We start from the raw sequence: 21,223 nt of genomic DNA on the forward strand, positions 1-21,223 counted from the left end.
CAGTGGAAATCATCATGGTGCCTGCCTCTAAGGGGTGCTGGTGATAGAAGTGGCAGTTCCTAGCACAAGGTCCTGTTATGACCATTATCTGGTTGCCCTGCCTCCAGGAAACTGAAGGCTTGGTGGCAGAAGTGGCAGCTGGCAGGGCAGAGGGACACCCAGATCGGGCAGGAGCTGCAGCACTGGGAGAAGGAAGGACTATGAGCTCATCAAGTGCCAGGGCCTGTTTGATGAATACCCAGGGATGGAGGAGCAGTCGCTCAGCAGCGCGTGCCCTGGGCATGAGTGGGGCCCCTGGGGGCCTGGCACAGCAGGGGAGGTGGCCCCGGGCCTGACACTCCCTGCCTGCCAGAGCTGCAGTTTGGGTTCATCACCATCTTTGTGGGAGCCTTCCTGCTGGCACCCCTGTTCGCTCTGCTCAACAACCGGGTAGAGATCGGACTGGACGCCCACAAGTTCCTGTGCACGTACCAGCGACCAATGGCTGGGCGCGGCTGGACATCTGGATCTGACTGCTCCTGCTGGAGGCCATGGTACACTTTGAGGTCACTGTGAATGGGAGTGAGGTAGATGAAGGGAATACAGGGGCAGGGGGCGGGGGAGATGGAGCTCAGAGACTGGGGAAGGGGGTTCAGGAATAGGGAAATGCAGGGCTGGAGAAGGAAATCCGGGTCAGAGGTTGGGAAATAGGGGAGAGGAGGCTAGGATCCCGGGCCAAAGGCTCATCCTGCCACGGGAGGGGGTCTGGATCCGAGTTGGGGTGAGTTAGGGGGTTGGGCCCTGAAGGCCCTCTGGCTCTGCAGGCTTTCGTCTCGCCTTCATCTCGGACTTCTGCCGCATATCCCGTAACAGTACGAACACCACACCCAGCTGCACGGATTTGTGAATTTCACGCGGACACCCGCGCCTCCTGCCTACCTGGCCCAGAGCAAACACACTCTGCCCTTCAGGCTGGGGGGGAGGGGCGCGGCGGGAGGGGCGGGGCCCTGAGCTTTGGTGGGCGAGGCCTTCCTGGGAGGGGCGTGGCGCTGAGCCTTGGTGGGCGGGACGCTGAGGCGGGAGGGGCAGGGCTGTCTGGGAAGCACGGCGCTGAGCCTTGGTGAGGGAGGCCGGCCTGGGAGGGGGCGGGTGCTGAGCCTTGGTGGGCGGGGCCTGTCTGGGAGGGGCAGGTGCTGAGGAGGGAGGGGCGGGGCCTGGCTGGGAAGCCGGGAGCCGAAACTGGACGGGTGGGGTGGTGCCTGGCTGGGGTGCAGTGAGCTGATTCTGCCCCGGACAAATGCGCGGAGCCGGCTAGGGTACTGGCTGAACGGGCAGGGCCGGATTCTAGGGAGGAGGAGGGGAGGAAATGCGGGGTTCGGAGTCGAGATCCGAGAGCCTCTCCAGACCCCGCAACCCAGATACATGGCCTCTCGCGACGTGGGGGTGAACCTCGCCCTCTTCTACTGGAAGCTGCTGGCTGTGCATCTGGGCTTCATTATCGCCTTCGAGGTAGGCTCAGCCATCTGTCTTGGACAGACTTGGTTCCAAGTTCAGGTTCTGCCGCCGACCGGCTGGAAATTGGGATATATTATATAATAGGATCTACTTCATAGGGTCGTTATGAAGGTTCGGTGTCAAGCATTTGCACTGTGCCTGGCATGTTGTAGGTGCTCAATGAATTAATATCACAAATAATAATAACATTGTCTCTTGGCAAGAGAAAGGAGAAACGAGAGGAAGCACTCTCCCACCAGCTTTGCTTTTTTACAAGCCCTGCCCTGACGGGGTTCCTAGTGTTAAGGGGTTCGAATCATACCTCTATGTCTTTGGGCAAATGGCAACCCCTTTCTGCTTCTGTTTCTTCACTTGTGGAGTAGAAATTACCCCCAGCTCATAGAGTTGTTGTGAGGATTAAATGAATTCACATCCGGAAAACCTTCAGGTTAGGGTTTGGCGCAGGGTAAGCGCTCCATGAGTTAAGATCGCTAAGGCAATCATTCTCTCTTTTTGGCCCCCTCCTCCCCAGAATGTAGTGTTCTTCTTCCTGTGCCCCAACGACCGGCTCGTGCCCGATGTGCCAGCCCTGGCTACCAAGATAACTGCGCGAGCGCTACCTGGCCAAGCAGGCGGTGGCAGACAACCGGGAGACGCTGTTTCAGTCAGCAAGGCAGGCGGACCCCGGCCCCACCCGCACCATAATGACCATAATGACCACGCCCCTTGGCCTGCCCTCAAGCTTTAGCTCAGCCCTCTCAAGTTCAGCACTCTCTAGCCCCGCCCCCTTATTTGGCCTCACCCATTGGAGGGATTGGCTGGACTCCCTGTAGTTTCCGCCTGTTCCCGCCCATCATTAAGCTCCGCCCCCGCCAAGCCCCCTTTTCTACTTTATCTGCAAGCTGGGGTTGGGGGCTCTGCTCTGGAGTGCCAGCCTGCTCAGCCTGACCAAGCTGTGCTCTATGTCCGCAAAAGGGACGCAGGGGCGTCCAGGACGCAGGGGCGAGTGAGGCAGGGCTGCCCTTCCAGGACCCTAGGTTCCCCAGGATGCTCCTCCTATTGGAGTCCTCTGGCTTCCAGTTACGCATCTGGGCAGTGTCCCAAGCGGGAGTTGGATGAAAGGATTGGAGTTCCCTGGAGACCTCCAGACCTGCACTGCTACCCTTCCGTGTTCCTTGCCTCCTGGCCTCTGTGCAATGCTGACAATAAACCTGTCTCTGCGTCCCAGACTACCACCTCTCCACGGCCACCTGGTCCCCACCCACACGGTGCAGTGTCTCCTCACTATGTGGCAATGCTCTAGGGAGCCAAAGTGAACATGGGGGAGCAGAGGGACCCTAATCACTCTGAACTTAATGGCCGTCGGTTGGCAGCTAAGGAAAATACTTTGGGGCCGGGCGCGGTGGCTCACGCCTGTAATCCCAGCACTTTGGGAGGCCGAAGAGGGTGGATCACCTGAGGTCAGGAGTTCGAGACCAGCCAAACCAACATGGAGAAACCCCGTCTCTACTAAAAATACAAAACTAGCCGGGCGTGGTGGCGCATGCCTATAATCCCAGCTACTCGGGAGGCTGAGGCAAGAGAATTGCTTGAACCCGGGAGGCAGAAGTTACAGTGAGCCGAGATTGCGCCATTGCACTCCAGCCTGGGCAACAAGAGCAAAACTCCGTCTCATAAATAAATAAATACATACATACATACTTTGGGGGACTAGGGCATGGGCCATGAAACCTCTGCTGTGTATTCCGAGCCTGTAGTGTAAGAATAATAAGACCAATAAGAGTTTAGTTAGGTCAGCCGAGACACCCCGGATTACACTTTCACATACTTTTCACCACGAGACCCTCCTAAAAGCCTGGTGAGGCAGTACCAGGCAGTGGTGAAGGACTCAGGTTGGTGGTGGGGTCAGACAGACCTGGGTTTCTTTTCTTTTTTTTTGTTTTTTTGAGATGGGGTCTCGCTCTGTCACCCAGGCCGGAGTGCAGTGGTTGTGACCTCAACTCACTGCAACCTCTGCCTCCCCACCTCCCTGGTTCAAGCAATTCTCCTGCCTCAGCCTTCTGAGTAGCTGGGATTACAGGTGTGCGCCACCACGCTCGGCTAATTTTTGTATTTTTAGTAGAGACAGAGTTTCACCATGTTGGCCAGGCTGGTCTCAAACTCCTGACCTCGTGATCCGCTGGCCTCAGACTCCCAAAGTGCTGGGATTACAGGCGTGAGCCACTGTGCCCAGACTATTTTTGTGTTTTTAGTAGAGACAGGGTTTCACCATGTTAGCCAGGCTGGTCTAGAACTCCTGACCTCAGGGGATCCACTTTGGCCTCCCAAAGTGCTGGGATTACAGGCGTAAGCCACCGTGCCCGGCCAGACCTGGGTTTCAATACTAGTCCTGCCCCTTATTAGCTGTGTGACAAGTTATTTAATCTCTCAAACCTTAATGTCATCTGTAAAATAGGGACTTCATAGAACTGATGAGAGATTTCAAAGGGATAATGCTCATGACTTAACTTGTTAAGTTGGCCCCCCATATCCTCAGGTTCTGCATCCTTGGGTTCAACCAACAATGCATGGAAAATGAAAATAAAAACAAAAAATAACAAAAATAATGACAATAAAAAATAATGCAAATAAAAAACATTACAGGATAACAACTATTTACATAGCATTTACACTGTATTAAGTAATTTACACGTGTTATAAGTAATCTAGAATTGATTTAAACTGTACTGGAGCGCCGGGCGTGGTGGCTCATGTCTATAAATCCAGTACTTTGGGAGGCCAAGACTGGTGGATCGCCTGAGCCCAGGAGTTTGAGACTAGGCTGGGCAACCTGGTGAGATCCCATCTCTACAAAAAATACAAAAATTAGTCAGGTGTGGGGGTGCACACCAGTGGTCCCAGTTACTCAGGAGGCTTAGGTGGGAGAATCACCTGAGCCCAGGAGGTCGACGAGACTGCAAGTGAGCCCTGTAATTGCACCACTGTACTCCAGCCTGGATGACAGAGTGAGACCCTCTCACTTGAGGACATTTTATTTTATTTTTTGACAATAAATACATAAAATAGACTGGGTGCGGTGGCTCACGTCTATAATCCCAGCACTTCGGGAGGTTGAGGCGGGTGGATCACTTAAGGTCAGGAGTTCAAAAACCAGCCTGGCCAACATGGTGAAACCCTGTCTTGACTAGAAACAAAAAAAATTAGTAGGGTGTGGTGGCATGCGCCTGTAATCCCAGCTACTGGGGAGGCTGAGGCAGAAGAATTGCTTGAACCTGGGAGGCAAAGGTTGTGGTGAGCTGAGATCCCACCACTTGCTCCAGCCTGGGTGACAGAGCAAGACTCCATCTTAAAAATAAATAAATAAATAAAATAAAATAAAATAAAATAAAATTTACTGGAGGATGTACAAAGGTTATAGCAAACACTATGACATTTCACATAAGGGACTGGAGCAGCCATGGATTTTCGTATGGGAGGGTTCTAGAACCAATTCCCCACAGATTCTGGATACCGAGAGACAACTGTACTCACCTGATAAGTGGTAGCAGTATCTACCTGACAGGGTCATGGTGGAGATTAAATGAGTAAATACATGTGAAGTGCTCAGGACAGTGCCTGGCACCTAGTAGGTGAACAATAAGTTAGCTTCATGAGTATTAGTCTGTGTACACATCTGCATATTAATATTAGGTGCCTGGCAATTGCTGGGAGCTCAAACAGATGGCAGGTAGAATTAGGGGAAAATGCAGCTTCCCCTTCCACAGGGTTGGGAAGATTGCATGCCAGGCATAGAGCATGCCCTTGTTATTGGAGGCGGTTTGACTTGGCTATTTGGCTTGGTTTATTGAGGGCTCAATTGGTATAGTCTGGGAAGGCTTCATGGTGGAGGCGGCCACTGGAGATGGTGGGGCAGGTCATTCCAGGCAGTGGGAAAGGATGGGGATTTGCAAGCAGTGGCTGTACTAGATGAGGAGAGGCTGTCCAGGATGATGCCACATGTCACATCATCAACTTTCAGGATTGATTTCTGTCTCCCAATCATAGGGATGAGTGTTCCAATTTGATAGATGTAGTAATAGGATCAGAGAGGGTCATCAGGGTTCTCAGGGTCCCTAAGGAGTGCAGGGCTTGGGAGGCTCTCTGTGAAGCTCCCAGGATGCTCCCCAGCTCCAAGAAGTCCCCTGAGCATGCTCATGTTTGGGAAGCTCCAGAAGAGTGGTGACCTGTCTCCTAGGAGCAGAGGCACTGCCTCCCCCGTCTTTAGGACCTGGGTGTAGGGTCCTTTAGAGCCTCACTTGGGCATAGGACTCCCATTGTTCCAGCCCCCCTCTTGTACCCCAGACTAGCCAAACCGGTTCTGGGGAAGGGGGGCGGGGAGCAGGCACGTTGAGACAGCCGCCTGCCTCTCTCTGCAAGGTTCCCTCCTCCTTCACCTCCCCCTCCCTGCCCCACACAATACCCAGGAGCTTGCCTTGCTCGGCTCTGGGGCCATGCTGACATGCTGACATCGCCCCCTGAGGACTTGGCTGCAACCCCAGAGCCCCCAGGGTGTCCCGGAGCCCTGGACCGTGCTGGCAGCTGGACGGAGCTCCCTGGCTGAGGTAGGGCCCCACCTGGGTGCCAGCAGTCCCATTCTCTTCCCGCCAGTTTTCCCCACTGAGTGAGCCCTTTGTGCTGCCCGCCTGGTCTCTGATCCTGGCTCTGACCCACTATGGCCTTCTGGGGCTCTGTGAACCACTTGGCCTGGATCCACTTTCCAGCCATGACTTCCCACCTGGCTTTATTCCTTAAAGGGCAGAGAGGCCCTGGCAGGGTACCAGCTCTCCTGGGCAGCAAGGCAAGGGGCACCCGGGAGGGGGCAGGGAAAAGCTAGGTACAGGAGGCCAGAAACGCTTTTTCTGATCACAGTAGTGTCCAGGGACTCTCTGGCAGCCTTGCTAAGTGGGCCCATCGTCTTCTGTAATTAGCAGCACCCACCAAGGGTACTTTCCTCGGCCCCTGCCCATCCTTCTTGGCCCAGAGACATTTATGATGAGACATGTTTCTTAGAGAGGGCATTGGGCGGTGGTGCGGTCCCTTAGGAGCCACTTTACAGATGGGAATACTGAGGCCAAGGGATGGGCTGTGAATTGCCTAAGGCCACACAGCTGGTCAGTGTCAACACTGGGCCTCAAAGCTTGGGCGGAGGTTATTCTTTTTGGGCTCCAGAGTGGCCCTTGCCTAGTAGACACTAGAGTCTCTATCCTGTGATCGTGCCTTGGGAAGGTAATGTCCCTGCTGTCTGGGGCCAGTTCTCTTTCTGAGGTTTTTGTTTGTTTTTTCTAACAGAGATGAGCTACACACAATATGAACACAGCTTGTCCCTCTTAGCTCCCCAGCATTGAGGTTGGGTGGGCCAAACCCCTGGAGGGACACAGGGCTGGCATCCCAGCTAGATGGGTCATTCTTATTACCCCTTGGCTTGAGCATAGGTGGAGGCTGACACACTCCTGACTTCCCCGCTAGGGACCTGCCTCCAGCTTCATCTCCCCGGGAAGCCTTCTATGTCCCCTCTCCCCACATTCACCTAGCCTTCTCCTCTGCAGCCTTAACTGGGGGTGCTCCTGCTGCAAAGCCTCAATGTTTTGCCTACTTATCCCTGCCAGCCATGGGAGAAAGGGCCCCTCCCTGCCCTCCAGGAGCTTCCAGAACCCAAGTGCTAGAATCTCCCAGCATACAAAGGGGCAGGGGGCATGTGTACATGCCTGCACATGTGTGCCCCCAGAAGCAAGCGGGACTTCTGTGTTGAGGACTTCTGATTCCTGCAGAGAAAGAGACCTGTCTGTGGGCAGGGGCCCCCTTCTGCACACTCCTGCAATATAATGTGTGTCTCAGCCTCACTCCTTCATCTTCCCCATCTGTGTGAAGGCCTGAGCTGCCTTCTGTCTAGAGAAAGACTGATGATAATAAAAATACTATTCCTATTTGCCGGATGAGGAGACTGAGGCTTAGGGAGACTTGCTCAGATGGGTACTTTTCAGGCTAGAGGGACAGAGGCTGATGGTACAAGCCAGAGTGGCCACCGTAGAGAGGACCCCTTTGGAGCAGCCAGTCCCCTTCTTCTCACCCTCCCAGACAGCAGGGTGAAGGGAGCAGGGGGAAGCAGTTGAGAAGCTGTGCAGAGAGAATGGGGCCTGCCATAGACCCAGCCATCTCTCACTGGGTCCTCTTCTCCCTCTCTGTCTCCAATAGTGACTGACACTGTCACTGTTCAGGCCAAGGCTTTCCCTCTAAGTGCACTATGTATCTCAGCCATGGAGCAGTTACCTATTACCTCCTCCAGGAAGTCTTCCTGGAATACCCAGGTTGAGTTGAGCCGAGCACCCTCCTCTGATGGTTCCTCGGGCTTGGCTCTTGCCAACCTGGATTGTAACTGTTTTCGTTTTTGGCTCTCCCACTAGACTGGCAGCCCACGGGCATGAAATGTTTGTCCATCTGTCTCCCTGAGTTTTCTGGGCTTCATCTGTGTCTCTGAGGATCTGGTTGGCCTGAAATTGTCAGTGTCTCTGTCTCCATCTCTGGGTCCCTGAATGTCTCAGCATCTGTGGTTTTTCTGTTTTTGAATGTCTTGGGGTCTTGGTTTCTCAGTTACTGGCTGAGTGGTCTCTGTTTCTGTGGGTCTCTCTCAGTCTTCATTTCCTGGCTCTCCTGGTCCTGCCAGGCTGGGCACTGCCCCTTTGGCCTGAGGGGGCCTCTGGGGGGTCCTGGCTGCCCGGCCTGCCCACAGCGAGGCCAGGCTAGGGTAGGCCCCCGCCCAGCCCGCTGCCTGCTCCCTCCCTCCCTCCCTGCTTGCCTCACCACAGGGTTTGATGAATCAAACTCTTTGTCTGGGTGGGATCTCCCCCAGCCAGCTGGGCAGAGAGAGGGCTTCCCCTGCCGGAACAGCCAAACAGCATCAGCAGCGGGCCTGGGCCCAGAGAGGTGAGGGGCTGCAGGAGGGAGGCTGGCAGAGGGCCACAGGGCAAGAGCTGCGGGGGCTTGGGCCTCTCAGATCATCAGGCCTGCCCCGATCGGAGGGCTGGCTCCCCAGGGATAACTTCCTGCCCAGAAAGGACCCATCCAGCCTGGCCCACCCAGGGGCTGGAAGCTGGGGTGGGGGACAGCCCCTCTTTCACTCCAAGCCAGGGGTGCTGGGGCACCTCTTTGAACTTCGAGAAGGCCCCTGCCTGATCTGGGTGGTGGCCCGCCTGCCAGTCCATGACCCTCCCAGCCAACTTGGCATGGGTGTGGGCACCACTCAGCACTGAAGGCCGCAACTCTGGGCAAGGGTCGGGGAGATGGGGGGAGAAACATCAAAGCAAGGACCTGTGGGCTGGTGTGTGTCTGTGTGCATGTGAAGGGAACAGGAGGGTGAGAAATCTTGGGTGCCTGTGTAAATATCGGACGGGTCAGCGTGTTTGTGAGGAGTTGTCTGTGAATGTATGCGGTTGTGTAAAAATGTGTGTGTCTGTGACTGTGTGAGCCTGAGTTTGAAATGTCTGTATCTATGAAAGTGTACATGTCATTCTATACTTGGGAGAAAATGTAGTGTGGATGTATATGTTGGGAAATGGATTTGTGTGACAATGTATGTATTTGCATGTCTGGTGACATGTCAGTGTGTTTTAGAGAAGTACAAGGTGGTTAAAATCATCGATTTCAAAGCTAGAACGGCCAGGTTAGAATCCTGGCTCCACCATTTACCAAATAACCTCTCTGTGCCTCAGTTTCCTCACCTATAAAATGGGGATAATAAGAGCATCAACTCACAGGGTTGTTGTGAGGATTAAATGAGATAGTATGTGTAAAGTACTTGGCCTATCATTCAGGCAATGCCAAGCAAGTATCAGCTATTTCTATATAATTAGACATGTGAGTGTGTTTGTGGAGATGTGTGTACACAAGTGTACACAGGGGTTTGTCCAGGCCTCCAGGGGTGGTGGCTTACTGGCCAGCCCCACTGTCCTCTGTCTAGGTCTGATATCTTCTCTTCTGCAGGGCCAGGTGGGTGGCAGAGCAAAAGAGGAATGGACTGTGGGCCACCTGCTACCCTCCAGCCCCACCTGACTGGGCCACCTGGCACTGCCCACCACCCTGTAGCAGTGTGCCAGCAGGAGAGTCTGTCCTTTGCAGAGCTGCCCGCCCTGAAGCCCCCGAGCCCAGTGTGTCTGGACCTTTTCCCTGTTGCCCCAGAGGAGCTTCGGGCTCCTGGCAGCCGCTGGTCTCTGGGGACCCCTGCCCCTCTCCAAGGGTTGCTATGGCCATCATCCCCAGGAGGCTCAGATACAGAGATCACCAGCGGGGGGATGCGGCCCAGCAGGGCTGGCAGCTGGCCACACTGTCCTGGTGCCCAGCCCCCAGCTCTGGAGGGACCCTGGAGTCCCCGACACACACAGCCACAGCGCCGGGCCAGCCACGGCTCGGAGAAGAAGTCTGCCTGTGAGTCACCCTGGGGGAGGCGGGTGTGGGTGCCATGGGGGGGGGGCGGATAAGGGAGGGGCTGGGCAGCTCCTTAACCTTTATGTCCCAAGGTTCCCCCAAAAGTCAGGACAAGTGGTAGATTAGTGATAAGGAAACTAGCGGGGCTCAGGGAAGGCAAGTGACTTGTCCAAGGTTATGCAGTGAGTGAGTCACCATTCTGGGCAGCCTGATCCCTCTGCCTACTGCAGCCAGGCCCTGTGCTCTCCTTACCCCTCTCGTGGACCCCAGGGCTCTGGGGACCAGATGCTAGCAGAAACACAGGCCCTTCCCTTGGGCATGGTGCCTGAACCTCCCCAGGTGCTCAGGGCCAGGGGCAGCAGCAGGGAGGGGGTTGGGGGAGACCCCAGCCCGTGCTCTCACTCCTTGCCCCCAACCCTAGGGCGCAAGATGCGGGTGTACCAGCGTGAAGAGGTCCCCGGCTGCCCCGAGGCCCACGCTGTCTTCCTAGAGCCTGGCCAGGTAGTGCAAGAGCAGGCCCTGAGCACAGAGGAGCCCAGGGTGGAGCTGTCTGGGTCCACCCGAGTGAGCCTCGAAGGTCCTGAGCGGAGGCGCTTCTCGGCATCGGAGCTGATGACCCGGCTGCACTCTTCTCTGCGCCTGGGGCGGAATTCAGCAGCCCGGGCACTCATCTCTGGGTCAGGCATCGGAGCAGCCCGGGAAGGTACCAGCTCCTCCCATGGGCCCTGAGGGCAGCCAGATGCCGGGTGGGGGTGGGGGTGGGGGATGCCCACTCACCGGCCGCCCCGGCCCAGGCCCCAGGCCCACTCTCTGGAACCCCCACCCTCTGGAACCCCCACCCTCAGTTCTCGCCCTCTCCAGGGAAAGCATCTGGAATGGAGGCTCGAAGTGTAGAGATGAGCGGGGACCGGGTGTCGCGGCCAGCCCCTGGTGACTCACGAGAGGGCCATGGCGATTGGTCCGAGCCCAGGTACCACCTCCCGTTTGGGCTTGGGTCCGAGACAGGGTGCAGGCGAACCAGGGCCGTGACGCTCTCTCTTTCCTAGGCTAGACACACAGGAAGAGCCGCCTTTGGGGTCCAGGAGCACCAACGAGCGGCGCCAGTCTCGATTCCTCCTTAACTGTACGTGGGAGGGGGGTCCCTGGGAGGAGGTAAGGGAGGAAGGGGCTGCGGTGTGGAAACGGGGAAAAGAGGGTTTGGAGAGTTGAGAGGTAGGGATCGAGTGAGAAACGGAGAATGGAACTGTCGGTATCTAGCACTCAGTAGGTGCTCAATTTGTTTATGGAATGAATGAATGAATGAATTCACTGTGTCCAGATATCCGAACCGCGGCAAAGGTTAAGTGACGCGGGCTCTTGAGGGAACCGGGGAAAAGCCGGGCAGGGGCTGGCGGGCGCCCCACGCTCTCGCCCGCCCGTCTTTCCCCCAGCCGTCCTCTATCAGGAATACAGCGACGTGGCCAGCGCCCGCGAACTGCGGCGGCAGCAGCGCGAGGAGGAGGGCCCGGGGGACGAGGCCGAGGGCGCAGAGGAGGGGCCGGGGCCACCGCGCGCCAACCTCTCCCCCAGCAGCTCCTTCCGGGCGCAGCGCTCGGCGCGAGGCTCCACCTTCTCGCTGTGGCAGGATATCCCCGACGTACGCGGCAGCGGCGTCCTGGCCACGCTGAGCCTGCGGGACTGCAAGCTGCAGGAGGTGGGCGCGCGCGGGGACCCGGCGGGGCGGGGGCGGAGGCGGGGGCGGGCCGGGGAGTACGCGGTCCGGGGACTTAGCGGGAACCGGGCCATAGAGGGAGGGGGACACACAAAGGATGTTGCTGGCGCAACTGTCCGCGCGGAAGGTTGGCTCTAGGACCTGACTACAAGAGGCCGTGTGGAAGCGAGGACAGCAAGCCGCTGAGCGAGGAGCGAGGGGAGCCGGGCTTGGGTGCGGGTAGGGGGCGGAGCCAGCGGGACGAAGCCTAGGATAGGACAGGGCCGGATGAGGGGCGGAACCATTGGGAGAGCAAATGCCTGGTGGGCGCGGAACAAGGCGGGGCCAGGATCAGGGGCGGGACCTGGGGGGTGGGCGGGGCCCTGGGAAGAACGCGTCGGGGCGGGGCTTAGGAGAGGGGCGGGATCGAGGACAAGCGAGGCTTGCACAATTGCCCGCGGCGGGACGTGGGTCGCCGGGCCCGCCCGGCGCCAGATTAGGAGTGGGGCTAGAGAAGGGGCGAGGACGCGAGGTGTGGCGTCCCGGGGTCTGGGGATGCGAGGCCAGGGCCTCCGAGGTGAACTGGTCCTGCCCTTTCGACCCCGTGTGCGCCCTCCCTCAGGCCAAGTTTGAGCTGATCACCTCCGAGGCCTCCTACATCCACAGCCTGTCGGTGGCTGTGGGCCATTTCTTAGGCTCTGCCGAGCTGAGCGAGTGTCTGGGGGCGCAGGACAAACAGTGGCTGTTTTCCAAACTGCCCGAGGTCAAGAGCACCAGCGAGAGGTGAAGAAGTGGTCTGGCCTGGCCCGGGGTGGGGACCGAGCCAGTGGTTGGCCAGCTCCCAGATCTGGGCTCTCCATCCTGGCTCTGACTCCTCAGGTTCCTGCAGGACCTGGAGCAGCGGCTGGAGGCAGATGTGCTGCGCTTCAGCGTGTGCGACGTGGTGCTGGACCACTGCCCGGCCTTCCGCAGAGTCTACCTGCCCTATGTCACCAACCAGGCCTACCAGGAGCGCACCTACCAGCGCCTGCTGTAGGGCTGGGGGCTCTGAAAGGGGCGGGGGTGTGGAGGGAGTCTCAGGCAGGTGTAGGCACTGAGGGCTGGGTGATGCAAGGTGACTCTGGGAGGGGAGGAGTCCCTGAAAAGGTCTCTGTGACCAGGATAAGGTGAGATGCAACCCCAAAGGGCAGTAAGGATGTGCTGAGAAGCCCCCTGAGTACCCCGTGGATGGCCAGGGTTGTGGATCCCAGGAATTCAGGCCTACCTGTGATTCCAGAGTCCTCCCCATTTTCCAGCCTGGAGAACCCCAGGTTCCCTGGCATCCTGGCTCGCCTGGAGGAGTCTCCTGTGTGCCAGCGTCTGCCCCTTACCTCCTTCCTTATCCTGCCCTTCCAGAGGATCACCCGCCTCAAGATGTTGGTGGAGGTACCTCGAGGGGACAGGCCACAGTGAGGGCTGGGCGAGGGAGATACACCTGTGGGCGGGCCGGGTCTCAGGGGAGTATGAGGACTGCCTCATTGTGCTGATCCCACCTTCCAGAACATCCTGAAGCGGACAGCACAGGGCTCTGAAGACGAAGACATGGCCACCAAGGCCTTCAATGCGCTCAAGGAGGTGAGCTGGGCAGGGCAGGGGCTGCTTGGCTCCTGAGGCCCCCCTGGACCCCCAGCGTGTCTCTAAAACAGCCCCCAGCTGTCAGAGTCTCCGGTCCCCAGGCAAGAGTCTGAGGCTGGGCTCTGGGAGCCGGAGCTGAGGGGCTGCAGGTGACCTCCCCACGGCTCCCCCAGCTGGTGCAGGAGTGCAATGCTAGTGTACAGTCCATGAAGAGGACAGAGGAACTCATCCACCTGAGCAAGAAGATCCACTTTGAGGGCAAGGTGTGTGTCTGCAGCCAGCGGGATGGGGACCCCAAGGGGCAGCTCTTGTTTCTTCCTTGCCCTGGGGGCTTCAGGCCAGTTAATCGCTGCCCACACCCTCCCATCTACCATCTTGTGCTCTCTGCCTGGTGCCCCTGGGCCTGACCCATCCTTCTCCATCCCTCTAGATTTTCCCGCTGATCTCTCAGGCCCGCTGGCTGGTTCGGCATGGAGAGTTGGTAGAGCTGGCACCACTGCCTGCAGCACCCCCTGCCAAGCTGAAGCTGTCCAGCAAGGCAGTCTACCTCCACCTCTTCAATGACTGCTTGCTGCTCTCTCGGCGGAAGGAGTGAGTCGGGGCAGTCAGGGGTGGGTAGGTAAACTGGAGCCAGGCTCTCTTCCTCCCCACCACTGGGCTTATGACCAGTCCATCCCTGGGCCTGGGAGTCCCTGCCTGTGCCAGGGTATGCTGCCAGGGCACCCTGAGATTTGGAGGCTCCTGAAGCAAAGGCAGAGATATGAGACAAGTCCATGTTCCAGAAGGGAGAATCAAGGGCTAGACTGTATGCCGAGGACTTGGAGATGCTGTGAGCTTCAGCCAGTAAGAGCAGAGACTAAGAGCATAGCCCTGGAGTCCCAACTCTGCCCTGAGTCACAGCTATGCCAGAAGCCAACATTTACTCAGTACCTACTCTGTGCAAGGCATGCTACGTGGATTATTCCCTTTAATCCTCCAAATACCTCCCTGGGAAATAGGCTTCTCTGCTCAGATCATGGAGCTAGTAGGTGGGGGAGCCAGGAGGATGCCAGCTCTGTCTGATGGCAGCATCATGCCTGACTCACAGTGAACACTTGTTCAGTATTAGCTGTGATTGTTATGAGGAGTGAGGTAGAAGACTACCTGGATAAGGTGAATGGGATAAAGGATGGACATGTGGGCTGGGCACGGTGGCTCACACCTGTAATCTCAGCACTTTGGGAGGCCAAGGTAGGAGGATCACTTGAGTCTAGGAGTTCAAGACTAGCCTGGGCAACATAGTGAGACCCCATCTCTTAAAACAAAAAAGGATGGACATGTTATGCTATAAGAAGAATTCATTCCTGATTTGTTTGTTCATTTAGTAAACAGTCACTGAATCTCTGTTCTGTAGCAGGCCAGTGCTAGGGACATAAATATGAATGAGACTTGTTTTCTGCTCACAGAAGCTCTCAGACAGTGAAAATACATTCTGATAACCATATCATCAGGGTTTTGATGGAAGGGTGTACTGCGGTAGTTCCTGGTGTGGAGTGAGAATCAATAAAGCTTCATAGAGGACAGGACATTTGAGCTGGGTTTTGAAGGATGAGTAGGAGTTTTCCAGGTAGACAGGTAGTTTGAGTGCAGGCGTACAGCAGAGTCATGGTAGTGTAGAAGAGCAGCATGTGTGTTTGGGAATGATGAAGCCTAATGTGGCTGGATTTGTAAAGGAGAAAGGCAGCAGAGGGAAGTTGGGATGTTGAAGGTCATGGTAGAGAGGTTGGACTTTTTCTGGGGCAGCAGGGAGCATGGAGAGTTAAGCAGAGGGATGATATTTTGCTCCTGGCCAATTTGGAGGATGAACTGGAAGGGGAGAGGCCAGAGGGTCTTGCAGTTGCTCAGGAGAGGGTAGATGCTCCAGAAGTGGCAGGGTACTTCAGGATAAGTGGATTCAAGGGACAACAAGGAGGAAAGACAGGACATAGCTACCAGGTGGGTATAGGGGGGATGGAAAGGGAAGAGGTGAGCATGACATCTGAGTTTCCTCTTGGGCAAACTGGTGGGGTCTTTCACTGGAATGGAGAACAGTAAAGGGGATCTGGCTTGGAGTGGGAGAAGCTGAGTTTTTTTTGATGCCGAGTTTTGTTGAATGAGTTGACGTCTGTGGAACACCCTCCACCCATCCTGCCTACAAGTACTTACTGAGCCCAAATTGTGGGTCAGGCAGTATCATCAGACACTGAGATACAGTGGCAAAGAGACGAGGCTCAGCCTTCGTGGGGCTTATATACTGGAAGAGAGTTAGACACTCCTCAGGGGAGCTGTCCAGTTGGCTCTTTGGAACAGACGCTTGGCAGAGAGGTTCAGAGAGAGGTCGTGAATCGCTTGAACCTGGAAGGCGGAGGTTGCGGTGAGCCGAGATCATGCCACTGCACTCCAGCCTGGGAGACAGAGTGAGACTCTGTCTTAAAACAAAACAAAACAAAAAACCAAAAAACAAACAAATAAAAAAACAAAAAAAAAAGAGAGAGAGAAATGTCAAAAGTGTGCTTGGGGCTCAGGGACTGGTCTCCATCACCTCCAGCCTCCACCAGCAAGCCAGCGGGGAAGGAGCTCTTGGTTCCTTGTGGGGACTAGCAGTGCCCTATCCAGAAGCAGGACCCTGTGAGAACGCTGGCAGGGCAGGCAACCCCTTCTCCCTGCTTCCAGTCAGAACCCACCTGATCCCGAGGGTGGGTGCCTGGAGCCAGGGCCCAGGCCAGGCTGACCTCCCCTCCCCCGGTCCTCCAGGCTAGGGAAGTTTGCCGTTTTCGTCCATGCCAAGATGGCTGAGCTGCAGGTGCGGGACCTGAGCCTGAAGCTGCAGGGCATCCCCGGCCACGTGTTCCTCCTCCAGCTCCTCCACGGGCAGCACATGAAGCACCAGTTCCTGCTGCGGGCCCGGACGGAGTGAGTGGGCCTGGATATGGGAGAGAGGAGGCTCCCCCTCCCCATGACAGGCACCCCCTCCCCATGACGGGCACCCCTGGGACATCCTGGCCTTGTTCCTCCCCAAGTGCTCAACTCTTCCCTGACTTGGGCAGGACACAGGGGCAGAGGGCAGGGCTGGAGGCCAGAGCAGAGGTGCCTGCCCCACAGGTGGTGTCGGGGGGGCTGCCACCTCCTCCTCAGCCTCTGGGCATCTGTTGGATGTAAACCTCCACACCCTGCTATCTCTGGCTTCAGGACTGTGGCATTAGGCAGGATGGGGGTAGGGCTGGCATCCAGGGGGTTCTGGGCCTGTTATGCTCAGAGCTGGGTGGGGCACAGGCTTGGGAACCGGGTTGTGGGGTGGGCCCTGGGGTGGGGCAGACATGACCTGGGTCCTAGGCCTGGACATCATGTCCGGCTCCCCCAGCCTTGGTTTCAGCACCCTGCCCTGGGCAACTGCACTTTGCATATTGTGACAACTCAGCCTCCCCCTTCCCTAGAAGTGAGAAGCAGCGATGGATCTCAGCCTTGTGCCCCTCCAGCCCCCAGGAGGACAAGGAGGTCATCAGTGAGGGGGAAGGTAGTAGCTCATCCCTGCTGCTTACATCCCTGGGCTGGACCCTCGCCCGCTCTCCTCCCCTCCCATCCTGGGTGCTGTGTTGCTGGCAGGGCTATGGGGAGAGAGACCAACTTCTGGGGCAGTCAGGGGTAGCTCTGAGGAACCTCGAAGGCTGGGCAGAACTTACATAGCACAGGTGGACTCTGTGTCCACAGGCAGCATCCTGGAGATCACAAAGCCTTCGTAGCCTCCCATTTCACCCCTGTTTTACAAGTTAGAAGAGAGGTTCAGAGATAAATGGACTTGTGTAAGTTCACCCAGCCAGTAAGTAGCAGAGCCAAGACCAGAGCCCGGGTCTGTCTCCATCTTTGCGTCAGTTGCAAACAAGACAAGAAGCAGCCGGAGCCAGGGTATGAGGGGTGGTGGGGGTGGTGGTGGCAGGTGAGGCATCTGCTCAGTTGGAATAAAGGTTTTTCCTTTGGGTGTGAAGTGAGGCTGGTAAGCCAGGGTGCGACCTAATCATAGAGAGCCTTCCTATAGTGTCCCTAGGGAGCTATTGAAGGTTTGTTTGGGGTTTTTTTGAGACAGGGTCTTGCTCTTTTGCCCAGGCTGGAGTGCAGTGGCATGATCATGGATCACTGTAGTCTCAACCTCCTGGGCTCAAGTGATCCTCCTGCCTTAGCCTTTTGGGTAGTTGGGACCACAGATATGCACTACCACACCTGGATACCACACCTCTATTTTTATTTTTTGTAGAGATAGGGTCTTGCTATGTTGCCCAGGCTGGCCTCAAACTCCTGGACTCAAGCAATCCTTTCCCTTCAGCCTCCCAAAGTGCTGGGATTATAGGCATGAGCCATCGTGCCTGGCTTATTGGAGGCCTTTATTTATTTATTTTTTTGGAGACACAGTTTTACTCTGTACCCCAGGCTGGAGTGCAGTGGCACAATCTCTGCTCATTGCAACCTCCACCTCCCGGGTTCAAGTGATTCTTATGCCTTAGCCTCGCGAGTAGCTGGGATTACAGGCACTTGCCACCACGCCTGCCTTTTTGTTTTGTTTTGTTTTGTTTTTTGAGACAGAGTCTCACCCTTCCATCCAGGCTGGAGTGCAATGGCACAATCTTGGCTCACTGCAACCTCCACCTCCCAGGTTCAAACAATTCTCCTGCCTCAGCCTCCCAAGTAGCTGGGATTATAGGCGCCTGCCACCATGCCCAGCTAATTTTTGTATTTTTGGTAGAGGCAGGGTTTTGCCATGTTGACCATGGCTGGTCTCGAACTCCTGGCCTCAAGTGATTCACCTGCCTCAGCCTCCCAAAGTGCTGGGATTACAGGTGTGAGCCACTGCGCCCAGCCTTAATGGAGGCTTTTGAGCAGAGGAGTTAGGGCTGAGCTTTAGGTAGTAAAGGGAAAGAAAGGGCACTCATGCCCACTGAGCGCCTGCCATAGGCCAGGCCCAGGGCTAGGGGCCTTGTATTTGCATTAAATCTAATTTAATCCTCATGGCAACCCTACTAGGTAGACATTTTTCATATCTGAGAAAACTCAGGCTTAGAAGGTGAAGTAAATTGGTCACACAGCCAGTAAGCGGCAGAACTGGGATTCAAGCGAGGTCTGGCCCCTCAGTCTGTGGCTTTGGATGCTACCAGCCCACCTGGTCTAATGAAAAGAGCTGAGGACCAGGAAGGGGGTAGATGCTCTGGCTTGAGCTAGGAGTCCCACCTGGGTGGGGGTAAGCTCTCTATTCCCAGGTGGTCAGGGGAGGTCCCTGGCAATTAACATTTGGCCCCTGAAGGATGAGGAGAGGTTGTCACGAAAAGATCTGGGGAAGAGCATCTGGCAGAAGGAAGAGCCAGCACAAAGGCCCTGGGGCAGGAGGGAGCTTAGAGTGAGGAACAGCAGGGAGGCTGGTGTGGCTGGAGCTTTGTGAGCGAGTAGGGAGGGAAAATGGAGGGGAAAGTAGGGAGGGAAAGTGGAGGGGAGAGTAGGGAGGGAAAGTGGAGGGGAGAGTAGGGAGGGAAAGTGGAGGGGAGAAGACGAGGATAGCAGGGGGCGATGCCAGACCATGAAGGGCCTTGTAGGGCCTAGGGAGGACTTTGGATTTTATTCTAAGAGGACTGGGAAGCCCTGGAGGGCTTTAAACAGGGGAGTGATGCAGCTTGAATCCCAGTTGGGAAGGATGGGCCAAAGGGAGCACCAGAGTGATGTTAGGGGCACATTGCAGGGCCGTTACTGTTTTCTGTGGGGTATCTGGGGGCAGTTGGACGTTGGGGTCTGAAGGTCACAAGCAAGGTGTTGGCTTGAGCTGGGGAGGGGACAGCCCTTGGTATAGAGGCAGAAACTGAAGCTGGGAGGGACTGGATTAATCCTGCACTTGTGTTTAGGGTAGGAGAGGAGATAGGCCAGGGTGGGCAGAGGGTATGCCTGCTTGAACGTGGGCCTGTGGCATGGGAGTGGCAGAGGAATAGAAGCCTCAATGGCCACCTTCCCACCCCCTTACTTCCTCCTACTGCCCCTCCCTGCCCTACCCATGCTCCTGCCCCTGCCATCCTGCCCTTGGGACTCCCTGAGCCTCCCTTGGGCTGTCAGATTGCCCCCAGGTTCAGTGTGTTAGGACATACAAGGCACTGCACCCAGATGAGCTGACCTTGGAGAAGACTGACATCCTGGCAGTGAGGACCTGGACCAGTGACGGTGAGGGGGCCTCCTGGGAAAGTCTCCCTGATGGGGCTTGGGTGGGCAGGAGGTGGCTAGATGACTAAGATATCACAGGGAAAGGTTCTGCAAGTGTTGATCTGCCACAGCATGTGGGAATCAGGTTAGACGAGAGGAGGAACTTCCTGCTTGTAAAGATATAGGATGGAGAGTGATGGGGGAGAGTGGGAAATACCCTTTCAGAGGATATCAGGAAAAGCAGGTCAGAAGTTCATCTGCAAGACAGCTCAAGACAGGGTCCTTCCTGGAGCTGAGAGATGCTGAGATGATGTCACCTTGGCCCCAAGGGTGCAGACAAAGCTTGCATCAGGGCTGTGGTGTTCCCTTCCAGGCCTGGCCCTGGTACGCCTTTGATGCTGTTGTTCTTGGCCTATGTGTCCCTAGGCTGGCTGGAAGGGGTCCGCCTGGCAGATGGTGAGAAGGGGTGGGTGCCCCAGGCCTATGTGGAAGAGATCAGCAGCCTCAGCGCCCGCCTCCGAAACCTCCGGGAGAATAAGCGAGTCACAAGTGCCACCAGCAAACTGGGGGAGGCTCCTGTGTGATGGGCAGCCATGGCCTAGGACCCCACCTCCATGCCTGGCTCCTGGATGGTCCTGGAGGGGCCTGCAGTGTCTCCATTCCCCAAGCTGCTCCTGCTGGCACTTCGCTTCTGTGGCCTTGGCATTGAGGGCACAGGCTGGACACAGGAATGGGGGCGCCTCCAGAGGGTCTCTCCGTCCTCATGCTCCTCAGTGTCCACACTTCAAGGCCAAGGGTAGTTTCTTCCTCTGACATGGGGACCATAACAGGTGATCACTGATACCTGGCAAAGACTGGGGCCGTCTCCTTTCTATGTCCTCAATCCTGCCTGACTCTTGGTCCTTCTGGCAGGGACCTGGCTGGGGAACGTTCTGGTGCTGATGGTGCTGGGACCTATATGTATATTTATATATATCTGGGGTCTTGTCTACCACCTCCCCTGGTCAGAGCCCGAGTGGGTGCTGGTTGCTGTGTCTTGTCTGTAAATAAACTCCTATCATGCCTTTGCTTGGAGTCTGTGATCCATCTGATGCTGCCCCCACCCCCACAGTCCTATTTTCCCAGCTAAAGACCAGGAGAGTCTCCGGCTGGCTCCCAACTGGGGCTTTGCATTTCTCTAGAGTTCATCTCTGAGCTGTAAGGGTGACCAGGGGACAGGGGGACGATTGTGTATCAGCTAGGCTGCTTTTGGCTGCAAGTAACAAAATATCAGATACAAATAGGCTTAAACATTAAAGAGATTTGATTAGTTCTTTATTTGTTTCCTGTGGCTTCTATAACAAAATTACTTCAAACTGAGTGACTTAAAACAATATTTTCTTCTCTCACAGTTCTGGAGGCCGAGTCCAAAATCAGCAGCACTGGGCCCACACCCAGGGGCTGTACCCCCTCCCGGGGCTCGAGGGGAGAGTGGTTCCTCACCTCTTCTCGCTGCTGGTGGCTGCCGCGTTCCTTGACTTGCAGCCGTATCACTCTGATCTCTGCCTCCGTGGTCACACTGCCTTCTCTGTGTGTCTATACCAAATTTCCCTCTGCCTCCCTCTGATAAACAAGTGATTGCATTTCAGGCCCACCCAGATAATCTTCCCATCTCATAATCCTTAATTTAAATCACATCTGCAAAAACCCTCTGCGCCCCCGCCCCCCACTTTTTTGTCATATGAGGTAACATTCACGGGTTCCAAGGACTAGGGCATGGATATCTTTTGGGGGCCATTTTTCAGCCCAAGCTGGAGTGCAGTG

General features: G+C 56.2%; 1 protein-coding gene across 3 annotated transcripts; it reads left to right on the plus strand.

The window, feature by feature from the left end:
• The first annotated feature begins 1,228 nt into the window (after positions 1-1,228).
• Positions 1,229-20,487, plus strand: ARHGEF19 (Rho guanine nucleotide exchange factor 19). 3 transcript variants are annotated; one of them, XM_009449053.5, is made up of 16 exons: positions 1,229-1,488; positions 9,490-9,930; positions 10,352-10,633; positions 10,792-10,900; positions 10,977-11,053; positions 11,361-11,623; positions 12,243-12,403; positions 12,500-12,652; positions 12,916-13,045; positions 13,160-13,234; positions 13,408-13,497; positions 13,665-13,825; positions 16,007-16,165; positions 16,687-16,766; positions 19,337-19,441; positions 19,847-20,487. In XM_009449053.5, the coding sequence occupies exons 2-16, from the start codon at positions 9,519-9,521 to the stop codon at positions 20,002-20,004; spliced, it is 2,415 nt and encodes an 804-aa protein (XP_009447328.1). In that variant the 5' UTR covers positions 1,229-1,488; positions 9,490-9,518; the 3' UTR covers positions 20,005-20,487. The 3 variants fall into 3 exon arrangements, with proteins under 3 accessions (XP_009447328.1, XP_524519.3, XP_009447334.2); XM_524519.9 differs by lacking the exon at positions 1,229-1,488 and adding an exon at positions 5,924-6,074; XM_009449059.5 differs by lacking the exon at positions 1,229-1,488 and adding an exon at positions 8,272-8,433.
• The last annotated feature ends 736 nt before the right edge of the window (positions 20,488-21,223 follow it).

The sequence above is a fragment of the Pan troglodytes genome, chromosome 1 (genome assembly GCF_028858775.2).
Source record: "Pan troglodytes isolate AG18354 chromosome 1, NHGRI_mPanTro3-v2.0_pri, whole genome shotgun sequence".
Lineage (NCBI taxonomy): Eukaryota > Metazoa > Chordata > Mammalia > Primates > Hominidae > Pan > Pan troglodytes.

Coding starts and splice junctions, on each gene's coding strand:
- ARHGEF19 (XM_009449059.5), top strand. CDS start 8,322: ATGAATCAAACTCTTTGTCTGGGTGGGATCTCCCCCAGCCAGCTGGGC. Junction 12,404..12,499: donor GTCAAGAGCACCAGCGAGAG/GTGAAGAAGTGG, acceptor CTGACTCCTCAG/GTTCCTGCAGGACCTGGAGC. Junction 13,235..13,407: donor CCTTCAATGCGCTCAAGGAG/GTGAGCTGGGCA, acceptor CGGCTCCCCCAG/CTGGTGCAGGAGTGCAATGC.